The following is an 18,338-nucleotide window of genomic DNA, read 5'->3' on the forward strand; positions in this document are numbered from 1 at the left end:
TGGGGTTCTCTGTGGGTAGCGGCAGTGCCCTTGGAGGTCAGTCTTCTGTGGAACTGCTTTTGGGGGGAACTGGCCAGGCCTTCCCTTTGTGTTCTCACCATTAGTTCCACCTTGCAGCCAATATTCCATGATGGAGGATGAGGAAGAGCTGCCCCATCACGATGAGCGGACATGGTATGTAGGCAAGATCAACCGCACCCAGGCAGAGGAAATGCTGATAGGCAAGCGCGATGGAACTTTTCTTATTCGGGAGAGCAGCCAGCGCGGGTGCTACGCTTGCTCTGTGGTGTGAGTCGTCTTTTTTTCCCCATTCATTTAAAAACCAAGCTTCGTTAATTTTACTTGACTTGCTTGATTGTCTGACCTGAATCAGTTGCTGCCTGTGTTGTGGTGAAACTTGATATGATGTACCGTATTTTTTGCTTCACAAGAGACACTTTTTTTCCTTCCAAAAGTGGGTAGAAATGTCTGTGCGTCTTACGGAGTGAATATGGGCGACAGCCAACAGCGGCAATGATTCCCGCCGCCTGGAACAGCTGATCGGCGGTATTCTGCAAAGTTGATCCAACTGTCGATCAGCTGTTGGAGGTGAAGGCTCCAGCGTTCCCCTGCGGAGGCAGCAGACGTGGAGTGGGCAGGCTGTTTGCTGCAAGGACACTAGACATATGAATACCGGATAGGCGCTGGGAGGCAGAGGCAGATTTTTTTTTCTTATTTTCTTTCTCTAAGTGCATCTTATAGTCAGGAGCATCTTATGGAGTAAAAAATACGGTAGTCAATATTCTCTAAAAGTTGTTTTATCTCACACGGCACAGGATGCCTCTTCCAAGATGCTCTTCTTTGTAACATCTAGAAACATTCGTTATTTTTCATGGTAAACCAGTGGTTCCCAACGTTTTTTTGGCCATGCCCCACCTAAGCATCTCTAAAATCATAGCATATAATTCTTACTTTATTTAAAAAGTGAACTCTACTCATGCGGAGGAAGCCTAAAAGGCCACTAACTTGGTTTAAACAAGGCTCAAATTGGCCCCATTAAAAATCAAATTGCCCCTCTGTGGGGTGTGGGACCCACTTTGGGAACCATTGATAAACGCTTTCAGAAATTGCTAGGAGCATACACCGTCTGCGATGGATTTATTTATTTATTTGGCAAAACTATACGGCCGCCAATCTTAATCAAATAATTCCAACGCTTAACAAGGATAAAAACAAAACATGCCTATGAAAAACATTTGTGACTTAGAAAAGACATTGTGTCTGTTCTCTATCACCTAGTACAAGGATCCCCAACCCGCAGGGCGTAGCCCTATATCGGGCTGTGGCTCATTTGGAGCCGAGCTGCACAAGTGGTGGGTGAGCATGTTTGCGCATGCAGCTCCACTTGCATTAGCAGTGGGCAAGCATGCTTGTGTGTGAAGCTACATTTATGCAAATGCAGGTGTGTGCACAGCCATCCCCTCTCTCCCACCAGAAAGGTTGGGGACCTGGTACAAAAAGCTTCTCCAATTATGGCCTGAATTTTCTGTAGATGCAATATTTGCCTTTTTTTTTCTTTTACTTTAATAAAAGCAGATGGTCCTTGCTTAGCAGCTGCTTGTTCAGCAACCATTTGAAGTTATGATGGTACTGAATGAGAAAGCTTATGGCCGGCCCTCGAGGTACCAGCCATCCCAGCATCCCAGCAGTCACATGACTGAATTTCAGATGTAACCCATAATCATGTGATTGCCATTTGCGACTTTCACTGCTGACTTTCAACAAGCAGAACCGCTACGGAAGCTGGCCGCAAGTTGCAGTCACATAACTTCAAACTTAACAAACGGAATTGCCATCATAAATCAGGGCGGTTACATGATTTTTGACTTTATACCAGAGTTGCTTAGCGACAAGAGTTCCCAGGCCTGATTATGATAGTTAACTGAGGATTACAGTATTTTTCGGAGTATAAGACACACCTTTTTTCCCAAAAAAAGAGGCTGAAAATCTGGGCGCACCTTATACACTGAATACAGCATTTTTGGCCTCCCAAAACCCCGTCCCCGTCACAAAAATGGCTGTGCAGAGGGTTTGGGAGGCCTGCAATGTGCTCCTGGGGGCTGGGGAGGACAAAAATGAGCGAACAATGAACTTTTTAAAGCTCATTTTTGCCCCCCAGCCCCCAGGAGCCCTCCACAAGCCTTCTAAAGGCTATGCATGCCCTTTTTTGGCAAAAACGGGCCCGTTTTCATGAAAACTTGCTGTTTTTTGCTCGTTTCCCCCCTCCCACGCCTTTAGGAACACTTTGCAGCCCTCTCAAACTCTCTGCATGCCCCGTTTTTCACAAAAAAACGAGGCGTGCAGAGGGTTTGGGAGGTCTGCAGAGTGCAAAAACCTTTTTTAAAAAAATTTACCTCTTCAAAATCTTCGCGTGTCTTATACTCTGAAAAATACAGTACCTGTTCTTCCAAGAAATGTTCAATATTATTCTAAATGCTTCATCTTGAATAACATCCACTTTCTCTGTGGATGTGCTCCTCATCCCATTCCCAGTTGTCCCTTGTTATCTTTATGTGGTTCTTTGTCTTTCTTGAACAATGTTGAAAGACACCAAGGGTTAATTGTTAATTAAGTTCTCAATTTCTTGTTCTTGCAGGGTGGATGGAGACACGAAGCACTGCGTGATTTACAAGACAGCAACCGGCTACGGCTTTGCAGAACCTTACAACCTCTACGCCTCGCTTAAGGAGTTGGTTTTGCACTACAAGCACACCTCCCTTGTGCAGCACAATGACTCCCTCAATGTCACGCTGGCACACCCGATCCTCTCCCAGCCTCCTCCGAGATGAACGCTCCCCTCCCCTCCCACTTCCCACTTCCTTCCCATCCAGAACCTCCGATGAATGGCCTGCCTTTCCTTGACTTCCCCATGGGATCAAATAGCGCCCCCCCTCCCCTCCCCGATTTCCTTCTTGTGTTCACCGTTAACTCTGCCTATCGTTCTTGCTTTCCATCGGTGGCTCTCCTCTTCTACTTCCTTTTCCTGCCTACCCTCCTTTCTCTAAGCTTGATTGTTTTTTTCAACCTTGACAATGTTAACATACTTGGACTTCGGCTCAGCACGCTGGCTGGAGAATTCTGGGAATTGAAGTCCGTGCAACTTAAAGTGGTCAAGGTTGAAAATCACTGTTCTAGGCTAACTTCTTTTTACATTCGTTGGTGCATTTTTAATTCCTCCTTCATTTTCTCCTAGTGGCTTTTTTTGGTGCTAGGGATCCTACCTTATACTGCTGGGCACGATCTCAACAGAGAAGCTATTCTTCAGGGGGGGGGTTTGCTTCTGCAGGATGGCAAACCCTAAGAATTCGGGGAGAGACCATTATTTCCTTTCCTCGTTTTCTCCCTCCTGGATTTGCCTGGGAAGGGCCGGATGCAATGGTTTAAGAACCCCTCAGGCCCTGCGTCAGGGGTGAAATGCTACCGGTTCTGACCAATTCACCTGAACCGGTAGTAACAAATGCTACCACTTCAGGCAAACTGGTATTTCCGACAATCAGCTGGGGGACGATCAGCTGTGACGCACGATTTATATTAGCCGGAATCATCAGATTTCCTGCTTTCTAGCTAATCTAAATCAGTTGGCACAGCTGATTCCTCCCCCTCGCTGTTCTACTTAACTTTGCAGACTCGTAAGGCTTCAAAATGTCCCTCTTTTAGCGCTGCGTGGGTGCGCCTCGGTAGCAGACTCGCCAAACCGGTAGCAGACTTCAGAGGATTACACCGCTGCCTTGCATCCATCTATGTTGGCCTTCAGCTGGCAAAACTCAGCCTACTTTGCAGTGGCTCTCTTCCCCCCCGTGCCGGCTTTCTTTTCCTTCCCCGGTGTAGAGTGATATGACAGTGATCCGTTTTTAGCTTCCTATGCAGCTGCTTCTGTTCTTAAATATGCAAAAGTGGAGAGCGGAAAAGAAAACTCCATGATCGTGGTTTTTGGAAGCTTCTCCCCACTCTTTCAATCTGCCTTGCTTTCCAAGCACTTTACCTGCTGCTGAATGGGCGGTGGGGAGGGGGGGAGGGAAGGAGGGAGGGAATGATGCCCATTCAAATGCCCTCACAACTTCAGCCTTTCCCCCCCCCCCCCCCCCATGGCTCCGTTTAACCAGGATGCAGACGGAGCCTGCCTTTTCTCTGAACCCTCATGCTGTGGCTAGCAAGCCGTGCTGGAGATCCCCAGCCTTCCCGCGAGACCAGGTGTGACATCCCTTCTGATAGGGCTCCGCTTTGGCATCCCAGCCAGTCCTGCCTCTCAGGGCTGTAGCTGTAGCTGTACTACATTTCTGGATGAACCTGGAGATTGGCGGCTTGACTGCATGCTCTTTGGCATAAAAGCCATAACCTCATTTCCAAACTTTTGCTCAAAAGGAAAGGGAGGCAGGAAGTTCTCGGTAATTCTCACCCGCAGCTTCTCTCGTCCACCTGTATCTACCTGGCCTGCTTTATGTAGGGCTGGCTTCCATTTCCAAGAGCTGCTCTAAAGCCATTTGGTCGGTACCACCCATATCGCACACAAACCCTTGTGATTTTTGTGTCATGCGGGCGCACAGGCAACCAACGGTCTCTGGTCCGAGCCTGCATTTTTTTTTCTCTTTTGTCTTCCTATCAAAGCTCCAGTTTGATGCCATTGCTGACCTCCATTAAGGGATGGAATTATGATTATTTTTTTAATTTTCATCGTTCTTTTCCAGTTAGCAAGGAGGAGGGCTTTTTCTTGGTTCACGGCCATATGCCCCTCTGGATCTGTGTGCTCCTCCCGTGCAGAAAAAGGGCAATCTTGAATGAATGGATTCCAGCAGCAAAAGTTTTCCTTTTTTTTTTGTTTTCGTGTGTGTGTGTGTGGTCTCATCCTAGATATATGCAATAATACCAACCACTTCTCTTTATTTCCCTTCCTCACATCATTCCAGCCATACTTTCCAGGCTCCTTCACTTTAAAAAAAAAGGAAAGAAATGTTTATTACGTCGTCGTAAGCTCCAGTATTTGCGTCAGAATTTGTTACTGTAAGATAAAAAAGAAAATGAAAAGTTTTGTACGGTACTTCAACATAAAAATAATAATAATAATAATAAAATGAAATGTGTTAACGCAAAAATGCGCATGCTTATGTTTCTCGCTTTGCTCCTCACATGTTTGATTCTTGAAATGGAAAAAAAATAATTCAAGGTATTTTTTTTTTAAAAAAGCAGAGAGTTGGAGGGTGGAAGTTGTCCTGTCAAGCAAGACCAAGACAGAGCAATTTTTAAAGAAGGTTTTTTCCTGAGAAGGAAGTGGGTAGCCTGATGCTTTTTGTCGAAAGAAGAAGTGAAAAATGATGTCTCTGCACATAAGTCAGGGTTCTCAAACCATAACAAGTACCAACCCCTCACTGGTGTCTTTTCATAGCTTGATACAAAAGTTAAAAACAAAGTTCTCAAACTACAGCATTAAATGCAATTTTATTCCTTGAACTTAAAAGGGTTTCATGGTGGCCCTCTTGGCTGGCAACTTTTTCAGCAGCTAATATTCCAATATTTAGTTTTCTTTTCCGGTTTGGTAGTACATACTGTTATTATTTTGTCATGACAATTTATAAAGTGGCCAACTATGAATTCTGGCAGTTGGAAGTCCACGGGTCATAGAAGTTCTCATAGTTGCCCACCCTTGATTTATAGCAATAGCACTTAGACTTATATACGGCTTCACGGTGCTTTGCAGCCCCCTCTAAGCGGTTTTACAGAGTCAGCCCATTGCCCCCAACAATCTGGGTCCTCATTTTACCGACCTTAGGAGGATGGAAGGCTGAGTCAACCTTGAGCCTGGTGAGATTCGATCTGCCAAACTGCTGGCAGCCGGTGATCAGCAGAAGTAGCCTGCAGGACTGCACATTAGCCAATGCGCCACCGTGGCTCTAGCAGAGGTGAGTTCCTACCTATTCGGTCCAGTTCGGCCAAATAGGCAGCAATCTGCACATGCGCAGAACAATCTTCATTTGAAAAATGTAATTTTCATTCATTTTTTTAACGTGCGCATGCCTGGCATGTGTCCTTGCTTCGCTCGCACGGGCACAAATGTTTTTTTACTACCGAATTGGTAGTAATGGCAGCCGGAACCTCCTCTGCTGTATAGGGTTAGGGTTTTATAGGATAATTTAGGAAGCCTACTCCCAAAACCTACCCCAAATATGCTTCCCTCCCCCACCCACCCCCACATGCCTGGTGCAATCCTCTCCTAACAGAAAGATCTCCCGCTTCCTGAGCTGGCAGAACGACCCTTACAGGTGAGAAGCCTGACGCGGCCTTCCTCGGCCATCTTGTTCCCCATTTGCTCAGGCAGTGCCACCTTCTGATCCCTGTTTCCCTGGCTAAATCTTGCTTTGCCTCAGCTCCCCATTGTCACTGCCTGAAGATCCCAATGCTGCCTGAGAAGCAGTGCCCTCCCATTCTCAAGGGAGAAGGCTTCCCGGAAGTTGGTGGCATGCGCCAGTCGATCAGTCTCTGCTATCGCCAGGAGCCCTATTGGGTTAGGCTAAAGCAAGCTGCTAGGCCAGAATTTGTTCCTCTTGCCGGGGGATGCTTCTATGCCTCCAACTGGGCGTCCTAGTGGTGCTCAGCCAGACTTTTCTTAATTTATTTGCTGCTTTATTCAACGGTCCTACTGTCTGTGGGAAATTACACGGAAGGAGACTCCGTTACGTCATTCATGACCTAGTCCAGTGATGGCGAACCTTTTTCTTATGGTGTGCCAAAATTGTCCACAGGCGCGCTATCGCGCATGCAATAATCCTCCCTGCTCACCTGGCATTCACATGCGACACACACCCCCGGTGCATGCACGCACGAACCCTCCCCTGGTTCTGGAGGCTTTCCTGAAGCCTGGGGAAGGCGAAAATGGCCTCCTCCAGGCCCTCAGAGGCCCTCCGGAAGCTGGAAACGGATCTCCAAACTTCCAGTTGGCCCGTTTTTTAGTCTCCGGAAGTTTTCCTGAAGCCTGGGAAGGGTGAAAATGGCATCCCCCGCACTCCGTAAGGCCGAAAATCAGCTGGCTGGCATGCAGGAGTTGATGGCTGCCGTGCCAGAAAATATGGCTCCGCGTGCCATAGGTTCACCATCACGCCATGGTCATTTCGATATTGGACTACTGTAATATGCTCTATGTGGTGCTTCCCTTGAAGAGTATCTGGAAGCTTCAACTAGTGCAGAATGCAGGGGTGCAAGCAGTTATATATTTTCTGCTTTATGACCTGCTGTGGCTGCTTCTGGGTCCAAAGTGCTATTTCTGACCCTTTAAAGTCCTTCAAGGCTGGGGACATTTATCTGAGGGATCCCCTATCCCCAATTACATCAGCCTGTCCCATTAGAAGGCACATTATGGGTTCCATGATCCATCAGATAGGGAATTTGCTGGGTCCCAGGAGTTGGGCCTTCTCTGCTGTGGCACCCTCCTTATGGAGCATACTCCCCCCTGAATCTCTCCTTCCCTGCCATTGTTTCAGTCCCTCGAGACCCGGTTATATCATCAGGCCTGAGAGTTCTCTATGAACCAGAGACATTCTTAGAACACTGTGATTGATATTTTTGCTTTTTCTGTGGAATCTTTGTGTGTGTGTGTGTGTGTGTGTGTGTGTGTATAAAAATTAAAATAAGAATATTATATATACCGTATTTTTCAGAGTATAAGACGCACCAAGATTTTGGAGAGGTAAATTTTTAAAAAAGTTTTTGCACTCTGCAGACATCCCAAACCCTCTGCACGCCTCATTTTTTGTGAAAAACAGGGCATGCAGAGAGTTTGAGAGGCCTGCAAAGTGCTCCTAGGCCTGGAGGACAGGGGCAAAAACGAGCAAAAAATGGCTAGTTTTGGGGGAAAATGGGCCCATTTTTTGCCACAAAAAGGACATGTACAGCCTTTAGGAGACTTGTAGTGTGCTCCTGGGGGCCGGGGAGGGGAGGGCAAAAATGAGCAAAAAACTGAGCACTTTGCAGTTCTCCCAAAGCCTCTGCAGGTCCATTTTTGTGAAGGGGGCGGGGTTTCGGGAGGCCAAAAATGCTGTATTCAGTGTATAAGACGTAGCCAGATTTTCACCCTCTTTTTTGGGGGGAAAGGTGTGTCTTGTACTCCGAAAAATACGGTATATATAATATTTTAATTTCTATCCTTTTAAAATGACTTTATGTATTTGCTGTTTTATTCAACTGTTGCAGGTGGTTAAGAATTGCTTTGTGTGAGGGGACAGTCAGAAATGTGATACAGTATATGGATAGAATAAATAAATACAGGTAGTCCTTCACTTGCAACCATAACTGAGCCCAAAATGTATGTGAGACGCTTGTTAAGTGAGTTTTGTCTCATTTTTACGTTTCTTATCCTAGTTAAGTGAATTACCGCAGTTGTTAAATTACTAGCATATCTGTTCAGTGAATCGGGCTGCCCTGTTGACGTTGCATGTCAGACGTTCATAAAAGGTGAGCATGATCCCAGGACACAGCAACCGTCATAAAATTTGAGTCAATCAGTCAGAATAGAGTTGGAAGTGACCTTTGAAGTCATCTAGTCAAACCCCCTGCTCAAGCAGGTGACCGTATAGCAAGGGTGTCCAAACTTGGCAACTTTAAGACTTGTGGACTTCAACTCCCAGAATTCCCCAGCCAGCTGGGAGTTGAAGTCCACAAGTCTTAAAGTTGCCAAGTTTGGACACCCCTGCCATATAGCATTTCACACAGTGACTGTCCAGTCTCTTCTTAAAGACCTCCAGTGTTGAAGCACCCACCACATCTGAAGACAAGCTAGTCCACTGGTTAATTCTTCTCACTTGATTAATTCTTCTCACTTGATTAATTCTTCTTAATTGTTAGGAAGTTTCTCCTTGATTCCAGGTTGCTTCTCTCCTTGGTTAGTTTCTATCCATTGTTTCTCGTCCTGCCTTTTGGTGCCAAGCATCTGAATTTTTGATTATGTGACCATAGGGATAGTTGTCAAGTGTGAAAAACAATCACAAATCACTTTTTCAGTTACATTGTAACCTCAAACAGTCACTAGACCAGAGGTGTCCAAACTTGGGAACTTTAAGACTTGTGGACTTCAACTCCCAGAATTCCCCAGCCAGTGGGGAATTCTGGGAGTTGAAGTCCATAAGTCTTAAAGTTCCCAAGTTTGGACACCCCTGCACTAGACGAACTTGTAAGTTGAACGCTACCTATAAAAAGCATGATGAGGGTTAAGAGCTTGAGGTAAATGGTCAGTTGTGTAACTTTTCTGCAGAGGTCATTATGCTCTGGACATCTTTAACTTCCATCAGTGAACCTTGAATAGGCCTTAGGGGAGGGGAGGGGAAGGGAGAGGAGAGACCGTTTAGGTGTATGTGACAATTTTGCTTCGCTCTCAATCCGGCCATTTGTGGAATTTGCCCTTAGCTGTTCTTTGGCTAATGGTCTCATAGCAGTCTTTGCTTCAGATTATTTGCTTCATTTCAAAATAATGCCCCCGGCTGCCACCTTATCATAAGATTAGCTACTGATTTACTTTTTGCTTTTGTGTTTTTTTGGCCATTTCCCAAATTGCAGTTGCTGCAATTTTTGCAGCGTTCTTGCTGGGCCTTTCTTTTGTCCTTCTTCTGCTATTTGGTGACGATCATGCCAGTATCTAAACACCAGGTTTTTGTGGTCTCCAGAACTTTTTCTAGTCAGTGTTTCTCATTCTTGGCAACTTTAAGTCATGTGGACTTCCACTCCCGGAATTCCCCAGCCAGTAAGCCTTAAAGTTGCCATGCTCCTCAACTTGGTAGCAACAACACTGATTTTTGGTGACACAATATTCAATACAATACAATACAATACAATAGCAGAGTTGGAAGGGACCTTGGAGGCCTTCTAGTCCAACCCCTTGCCTAGGCAGGAAACCCTATACCGTTTCAGACAGATGGCTATCCAACATCTTCTTAAAGACTTCCAGTGTTGGGGCATTCACAACTTCTGGAGGCAAATTCTGATTAATTGTTCTGTCAGGAAGTTTCTCCTCAGTTCTAAGTTGCTTCTCTCCTTGATTAGTTTCCACCCATTGCTTCTTGTTCTACCCTCAGGTGCTTTGGAGAATCGCTTGACTCCCTCTTCTTTGTGGCAACCCCTGAGATATTGGAACAATGCTATCATGTCTCTTCAGGACCTTCTTTCTCTTAAGCTAGACATACCCAGTTCCTGCAACCTTTCTTCTCATCCTCCAACCAGCTGCAAAAAAAAGCTACCTCTTCACAAAACAAATAGTTGGCATGATGTCTCCTGTGGCATACAAAATCAGAACATTTTTAAAAAAATGAACTTGGTCCTAGTCACCAAAATGCTCACTTGCCCCGACTTATACCGTAAACAAAATATATCGCCTGTCTCTTGTAAGTGTGGGAAGCCAGATTCACTTAACAACCGTGCTACTAACTTAACAACTGCAGTGATTCACTTAACAACTGTGGCAGGAAAGGTTGTAAAATGGAGCAAAACTCTCAACAAATATCTCATAGAAACATACATTTTGGGCTCAATTGTGGTCGTAAGTCGAGGATTGCCTATATTGACTTCGCTTGTTGGAAACCATCTGGAAAGTTCACAAATGGCTGGCAATCGCATGACCCCAGGACAATGCGGTTGTCATAAATACATGCCAGTTGCCAAGCTCCCAAATTTTATCACGTGACCATGGGGATGCTTCCAGAGTTGTGTGAAAAATGGTCATAAGTCACTGCTGTAACTTCAAATGGCGACTGAACAGATGGATGTAAGTCAAAGGCGATCTGTACTTCTGTGCCAAAGCCAAGATGTTGGATGGGACCATATGAACAAAGCTCCATCTTTATTTATATATCATTTGTAATAGTTATATAGCTGTACCTCTCTAATAAAAGTGACTCTGTTTCTCACTTAATTTAAAAATAATAAAATAGACACAATTAAAAAAATAATTATAAACAAGGCACACAAATAGCAAAGGATGATAACCGCAGTGAGAGAAACGCTCTAAGCATCACATGCAACATGCATAAAAAAGGAAGAGTTTGCAGTTTCTATCTTGACTTTTTTTGGATGGATAACTTCTGCCTTTTTAAAAAAAAAGTTAGAATTTTTCAATTCAATAAAGCTAGAAGCAGCTAAAGAAAAAAAGGAAATAGAAAATAAGAAAAAAGAAGCAGAGAAGGAAAAAAATAGAATTACCCTTCCTTTGATCTGGTAACTGCCATCTTATTCTATATCCTTGACTGTAAGTGTGAATTCAGTCCTTTCTCCTGTCCATAAAAAGTCCAGATAAGTCTTTTAGCAGCTTTGCCATGTCTGCCATTTTAGCAGCTTTGTTAATTTTATAATCCAACCCTCTACTCTGAGTACTCTATTATTCTTCCATCACCATATTCACTTTTTATGAACACCCCAGCAGGTGCTCAACTTACAAGCATTCATTTAGTGACTATTTGAAGTTACAACAGCACTAAAAATATTGACATAACTCAGCGGTCCACAACCTTTCTGGCTTGGTGTCCCAGCCGGCTGGGGGGGGGGAGGGGGAATGATTCTGTTTGGGTGGCAGGCGTGAGCGTGCCCAGCTCCATTTGTGTGATCAGAGCTTTGGGCACGAGTGCAAGTGCCCACCCCTCACACGAATGGAGCTTTGTGTGTGTGAGTTCACGCGCCAAAGCTCAAGGGAGGGGAGCTCCACGCACGCATATTCGCTCGCTTACACGGCCCGTTTCCTAATAGGCTTCGGTATGGGGGACCCCTGTTATAACTGATCTCTGCACTTCCAACCATTGCAGCATCCCTAGTCATCTGACGGAAACCTGCAAGTATTTACAATGGCTGTAACATCCCAGTGTCCTATTTGTGACCTCTCCAGCCAACTTCTGACAAGCAAAGTCACTTAATGTCCATATGATTCACTTAACAGCTGCTGTGATTCACTTAAATATAGCAAAAAAAATTGCAAACATGGGTGTGACTCATTTAACAACCGCCTTACTTAGCAGCAAAAATTCTGGTCTCAGCCTTTCACAAGTCTAGAAAAGAGTATTGCAATTTTTTCTCATTCACAGATAGATCTAAAAAAACTGAGACAGGATTATAGCTGGTTAGTGTAGATCAGACTGGGAACAAATTGGTGGTATGTTTCCATGAAAACAATATGAACATATCCATAAAGTAAGAAGGAGGAAAACTCCTTCTTACTTTATCTTACACAACTAGATTTCCCCCCCCACACACACACACACACATTTGCTAATCTAATTTCCATAAACTGGGGGTAGTTAACAATTTATGGATAAATTTAGTGTGGAATTAGTTTTTAAAAGTGTATTGCTGTTGCCTTGGTTATACATTGAAGAACACGTATTTTTTTTCTTATTTTCAAATGTCCATCTTGGTGAGAGAATTGTTGGCAGAAGTGCGCCTTTAAAAAAAGCTGTGGGTTGGGTGATTCATAACCATCTACATTCAGTTCCAGATTTTAGAGTTGTGAAAAGTGAGGTGATGTTTTCACTTCAGCAAACATCAGAGGTTTGGTTAGCCAATCAATAGACCTACGTTTATGTAATGACTCTGCAGGAGAATGTAGTGACATAACTCAGCGGTCCACAACCATTGTGTTGTGGACCGCTATTACTTGTCCTATTACTTTGGTTTTAGATTCTCTTCCGGAGTCCAAACATGACTTTCTTGGAATCAGCAAAAATGTCCCAAAGGTGCTTTTTCAAAAGGCAACTGGACCCTGTTTTCCTTGAAGACGTTTCACTTTTCATCAAAGAAGCTTCTTCAGTTCTGAAGTCAGATCTTTGGGACAACCATGATCTGGATGACTGAGAATCTCCATAGACAATCAGCAAAAATAAATCAAATTTTACCCTACATCCTGTGAGTTCAATATCTAACATCCCTCCTTTGGTTTCTACAGACAAGTAGTAGCAACTGTTAACTGTGTGAAGGTGGAGAGAAATAATTCATTTCACATACGTTATGGCAGATACCATATCCTTAACATGTGCAGAGGGAGACCTCATGCTGGTGAGAAAGAATGCTGTCGATGGGACCCAATACTGGGAAAATGTCATTTAGCTTTAATCCTACTTATTTTACATACTTTTAATGTGATATATATGTATTTATTTTATTTATTTTTATTTATTTATTTATCAGCACAAATACAACACAGACACACACACACACAGACATATATATATATATTCGTGTATATATATATTCGTAGATTTTCACGGGTATAGGTATGCTGGTTTTGTTGTATTCGGGTAATATTTACCCGAATATGACAATATTTCTTTTTATTTTTAATGTAGTAATTCCATCTTCAATTAAACAATGTCTCGTGGGTACAAATATATTTGTAAAATAATAATCAAATAATCCAGTGTTTACAGCAATGTTCATTACATTAATTCTATAATATTAAAAATAATATTATTAAAGGTAACAATCATAATATTTGCTTCTTTTAACATTATCTTCTTTATTTCACTAATCTTTTTCTTTTGTTTCCCTGTTTCTAACTTCCGTTTCTATTATCTAACCATTGATAAAATAAGTCCCATGTCCCATGACATAAATGAACAAAGATCAACTATCAAACATCCATACACCAGAGGTGGTATTCAGCAGGTTCTGACCAGTTCTGGAGAACCAGTAGTGGAAATTTTGAGTCGTTCAGAGAACCGCTAAATACCACCTCTGACTGGCCCCACCCCCATCTATTCTCTGCCTCCTGAGTCCCAGCTGATCGGGAGGTAATGGGAATTTTGCAGTAACTTTCCCCTGGAGTGGGGAGGGAATGGAGATTTTACAGTAGACTTCCCCTGCCATGCCCACCAACAAGCCATACCATGCCCACCAAGCCACGCCCACAGAACCAGTAGTAAAAAAAAAAATGAGTCCCACCACTGCCATATACCATCATCAATAAACAGTAAACACTACAGGGATGAAAGAAAGATACAGAGACCTAGAAAATTCTGCATTTGCACTTTGAATCTCAGTAGTAGATATATCGGTCACATAGTATCATTTGGCCTTGTGCACAAAAAGTAGAGTTGATGGCACTGCTCCAGATAAGGACAAAGGGATAGAGAAAAGAACGGTGAATATCAGCCCAAACTTTATGATTAGTCTAAATATGAAATATCAAACCATCTACCAATAAAGCTGCAGTTTCTCTGAAAATGCACTAGATCAGGGGTGTCCAAATTTGGGAACTTTAAGACTTGTGGACTTCAATTCCCAGAATTCCCCAGCCAGGCTGGCTGGGGAATTCTGGGAGTTGAAGTCCACAAGTCTTAAAGTTCCCAAGTTTGGATACCCCTGCACTAAATCATCAGATGAATGAAAATATACAATTCTTGCTGGCTGGGGAATTCTGGGAGTTGAAGTCCACAAGTCTTAAAGTTCCCAAGTTTGGATACCCCTGCACTAAATCATTAGATGAATGAAAATATACAATGTGAGATCAGTGAGATCAGTGAATGGGTGCAATGTCCTTTGATCATCAATTGTTGTAGAGAATGGAAATTGTTACATTCTAGGAGCTGTGGGGACACAGGGATAGGGGAAACACAACACAACATGGGAAGGAGCTGAGACACAACAATCTTCACCTTATCCACATTCAGCGTATTTGTGCTGACTTGTGAAACACAGTATCATATGTTTGTTGAGTCATGATAGTTATAATCCCATGTCAATCATACCACATGATACTTGGGGCTTCTGACATGACTAAATATTGCATAGAACGTATTATCAAAGCATAAATCTCATCATCTCCACTCATAAACTCACAGCTTTTCTGGGGTTTGATAATTTAGGTGTCTATATAGTCTAATCCATTGGGATGTGGTGGCTCAGTGGCTAAGACGCTGAGCTTGTCAATCAGAAAGTCGGCAGTTCAGCAGTTCGAATCCCTAGTGTCGTGTAACAGAGTGAGCTCCCGTTACTTGTCCAGCTTCTGCCAACCTAGCACTTCAAAAGCATGTAAAATGCATGTGGTAAAATAGGGACCACCTTTGGTGGGAAGGTAACAGCGTTCCATGTGCCTTCGGCATTTAGTCATGCCGGCCACATGACCACGGAGACATCTTCAGACAGCGCTGGCTCTTTGGCTTTGAAACGGAGATGAGCACCGCCCCCTAGAGTCGTGAATGACTAGCACATATGTGCCAGGGTAACCTTTACCTTTACCTTATAAATAGTCTAATCCAGCAAGATGACTGGAGATTTCAGGCAACTTAAGTCCACTCATGTTAAAATGGCTAAGGTTGAGAAACACTCATCTAAACCTAGAGGAATGGCCTACTCTCTGAAGATGATTCTCCCAATGGCAAACATTCTTGCATGAGGAAAAGGTGGAGGAACCTGAATGGCGATCCTTTGGTTTCTCAACCTGAGCTTGCATATCTGCCACATCCACTACATCTATTCTTGTAATGTCTTGGATCATAGTTAAATCACATTCTTCAAAGTGTATTTTCTTAATTTGACAAATAGGCAACCTTGACTTATCTTTCTCTTAATTTCCTGCTCTGAGTTAGCAAACTTGCACAAGGACACCAATTGCTATTGGACCATCAGAAATAAAATGAATCCGAATAGAGCTGGAAGGGACCTCTAGGTTTATTTTATTTATTTATTTATTTATTTATTTATTTATTTATTTATTTATTTATTAAATTTATAAACCGCTCCCTCTCCCCGAAGGGACTCGGGGCGGTGTACAGACAAAGGTTAAAATACCATATACATAGAAAGACATCGGAACCCCGTAAAAACAAGTTAAATAAAAATCTGTACAATAATAATAAAAAATTAAAACAACTTAAAAATCTACCCCAGGAATTTAAAATACCGGCCAGGAGGATAGAAGATTAAAACTATGATCGGGCCAGGCCAGCTAATTGGAACAGGTGAGTCTTGAGTTTCTTGCGGAAGGAGCGGAGGTCAGTGGTGATTCTAATATCGGAGGGGAGGTCATTCCAGAGGGTTGGGCCCATCACAGAGAAGGCCCTACTCCTGGGCGCCGCCCGTTGTCATTGCTTAGTGGACGGCACCCGGAGGAGTCCCTCTCTGTGAGAGCGAATTGGTCGTAGGGATGTATGGGGTAGGATGCGATCCCGCAGGTAACTAGGTCCTGTGCCTCAATTCCAAGTGAGGGGAAAGACAATGGAAACATGGAAGCTGTTTGGAAAGATGGTTTAATGGTGGACAGGACCACATGGTTTGAGGTCCTGGGCAATTGAGCACATGGGTGTGTGTGTGTGAGAGAGAGAGATTTATACCCTCTCTTAGGCTTTGACCTTGCTTCCTGTTCTTGTGAAAGAAATGTATTCTGATTGGTTGTCAGACTGCCACGGGGCCAAGCAGGGGTAACTTTGTAGGTTGTCTTGAGTCCCAGGCTTGGTTGAATCTTGCTGGGTGATGTAATGAAGGGGCTTCAGGCAATTCCTATTATGGCTTAATGGTTTGGATCTTGAGTGAGGGCTAATCCCATCACCCTGGAGTTGAAGGTCTTTGTCTTGTAGATAGGCAGGCACCAAAATATTTTTGTGTCTTCTTAAAGATTTCTATTTCTCTTTTAGGCAAAATATTCTGCCTTTGTAATATTTCCTAGAATATTTCATTCTTCTAGGAGAGGGGTGGGTGCTACCTTTCTTCAGTTGTCACCCAGGTTGTCTTCTGCGTTGGGCAAAGTTGATGATATAATGCCCCTTCTCTTTTGCAAAATGACAACTTAGGATCTGTTTCTTTGAAGACTTGTCTTCTCCCCTCACTTTCCACTCATCATCCCTCAACATGCCTCTGGCAGCAGGAAACAAGTTTTGAATGGCAAATTCAGGAAAAATAGACATTTGGTACATGATACCTGTGCACTGCAGTCAAGCTAAGGTGTGCTGCAAAGGTTACTCCTCAGAGTTGATATAGACCAGGGGTGTCCAAACCTGGGAACTTTAAGACTTGTGGACTTCAACTCCCAGAATTTCCCAGCCAGCATGGCTGGCTGGGGAATTCTGGGAGTTGAAGTCCACAAGTCTTAAAGTTCCCAAGTTTGGACACCCCTGATATAGACAGACACATAAAAATTCAGCCCCTGCAGAAAACTCAGTTCATCAGCCTCCCTGTTGCCAGTGTTGTTTTGAGTCCAATAACAGTTAGAGGATTAATTACTGAATGAATTAAACAAAATGTTGTTTACTAAACCACTCAGAGAATTCAGCCTACAGGCAAGTAAGATGCCTCCATTGCATGATTTCTCAATACCTCCCCCACCTCCCCCATTCAATTTGGAGTCCAAAGACAATTGCCTTGGATTTGGAAACAGCAAGGAATGAACTAAACCCTGGCCTGGATCTCCTAGTGACCAATGGCTGTTGTTAAGATCCAGAAAATGAGAATCAGAATAGAGCTGGAAGGGACTTTAGAGATCTTCTAGTCCAGCCCACTGCTCAAACAGGAGACCCATTTCAGACAAGTGGCTTTCCTGTCTCTCCTTAAAAAACCCCAACCTCTGAAGGCAAGGTCTTCCACTGGTTAATTGTTCTCATTGTTAGGAAGTTACAATACAATACAATACAATAGTAGAGTTGGAAGGGACCTTGGAGGTCTTCTAGTCCAACCCCCTGCCTAGGCAGGAAACCCTATACCATTTCAGGCAAATGGTTATCCAACATCTTCTTAAAGACTTCCAGTGTTTATATCCAATACAATACAATACAATAGCAGAGTTGGAAGGGCCCTTGGAGGTCTTCTAGTCCAACCTCCTGCAAGCTGTTCCACTGATTAATTTTTCTAACTGTCAGGAAGTTTCTCCTCAGTTCTAAATTGCTTCTCTCCTTGATTAGTTTCCACTTCTTGTTCTACCCTCAGGTGCCTTGGAGAATAGTTTGACTCCCTCTTTCTTGTGGCAACCCCTGAGATATTGGAACACTGCTATCATGTCTCCCCTAGTCCTTCTTTCTCTTAAACTAAACAAACTAAACAAAAAAGTTTCTCCTCAATTCCAGGCTGCTTCCCCGGAATACATAGATTATCATTTTTAATATATCAGAGGGATGGGGTCAGAGACAAATTAAAGTAAGCTTCCTACTCCTTATACAAAGATGCAGCTTTTTGTTTGTAAAATCTGGAAATCCCATTTACCAAAAAAGACAAAAGAAACTTCCAAAAGTGCACTTATTCAAGTGTGCCAGGACGGTTAGAAAACTAGAGCCATCTTCTAAAGCTAAGGCCATCTTTGACTCAAGTCAAAGACCTAGGATTACTCATCTCAAAAGATCCAAGCCCCAGGACTCACT

General features: G+C 43.5%; 1 protein-coding gene across 1 annotated transcript in view; it reads left to right on the forward strand.

Moving 5' to 3' along the window:
- Window positions 1-5,129, forward strand: part of PIK3R2 (phosphoinositide-3-kinase regulatory subunit 2) — a 45,925-nt gene extending 40,796 nt beyond the window's left edge. Inside the window, exons 15-16 of the mRNA XM_081943480.1 lie at window positions 118-288; window positions 2,636-5,129. Coding sequence (XP_081799606.1) covers window positions 118-288; window positions 2,636-2,828 — 364 coding nt within the window. The 3' untranslated portion in view covers window positions 2,829-5,129. The remainder of the gene's footprint in view (window positions 1-117; window positions 289-2,635) is intronic.
- Window positions 5,130-18,338: the final 13,209 nt, after the last annotated feature.

Source organism: Natrix helvetica, assembly GCF_964273705.1.
Source record: "Natrix helvetica genome assembly, chromosome: 1".
Lineage (NCBI taxonomy): Eukaryota > Metazoa > Chordata > Lepidosauria > Squamata > Natricidae > Natrix > Natrix helvetica.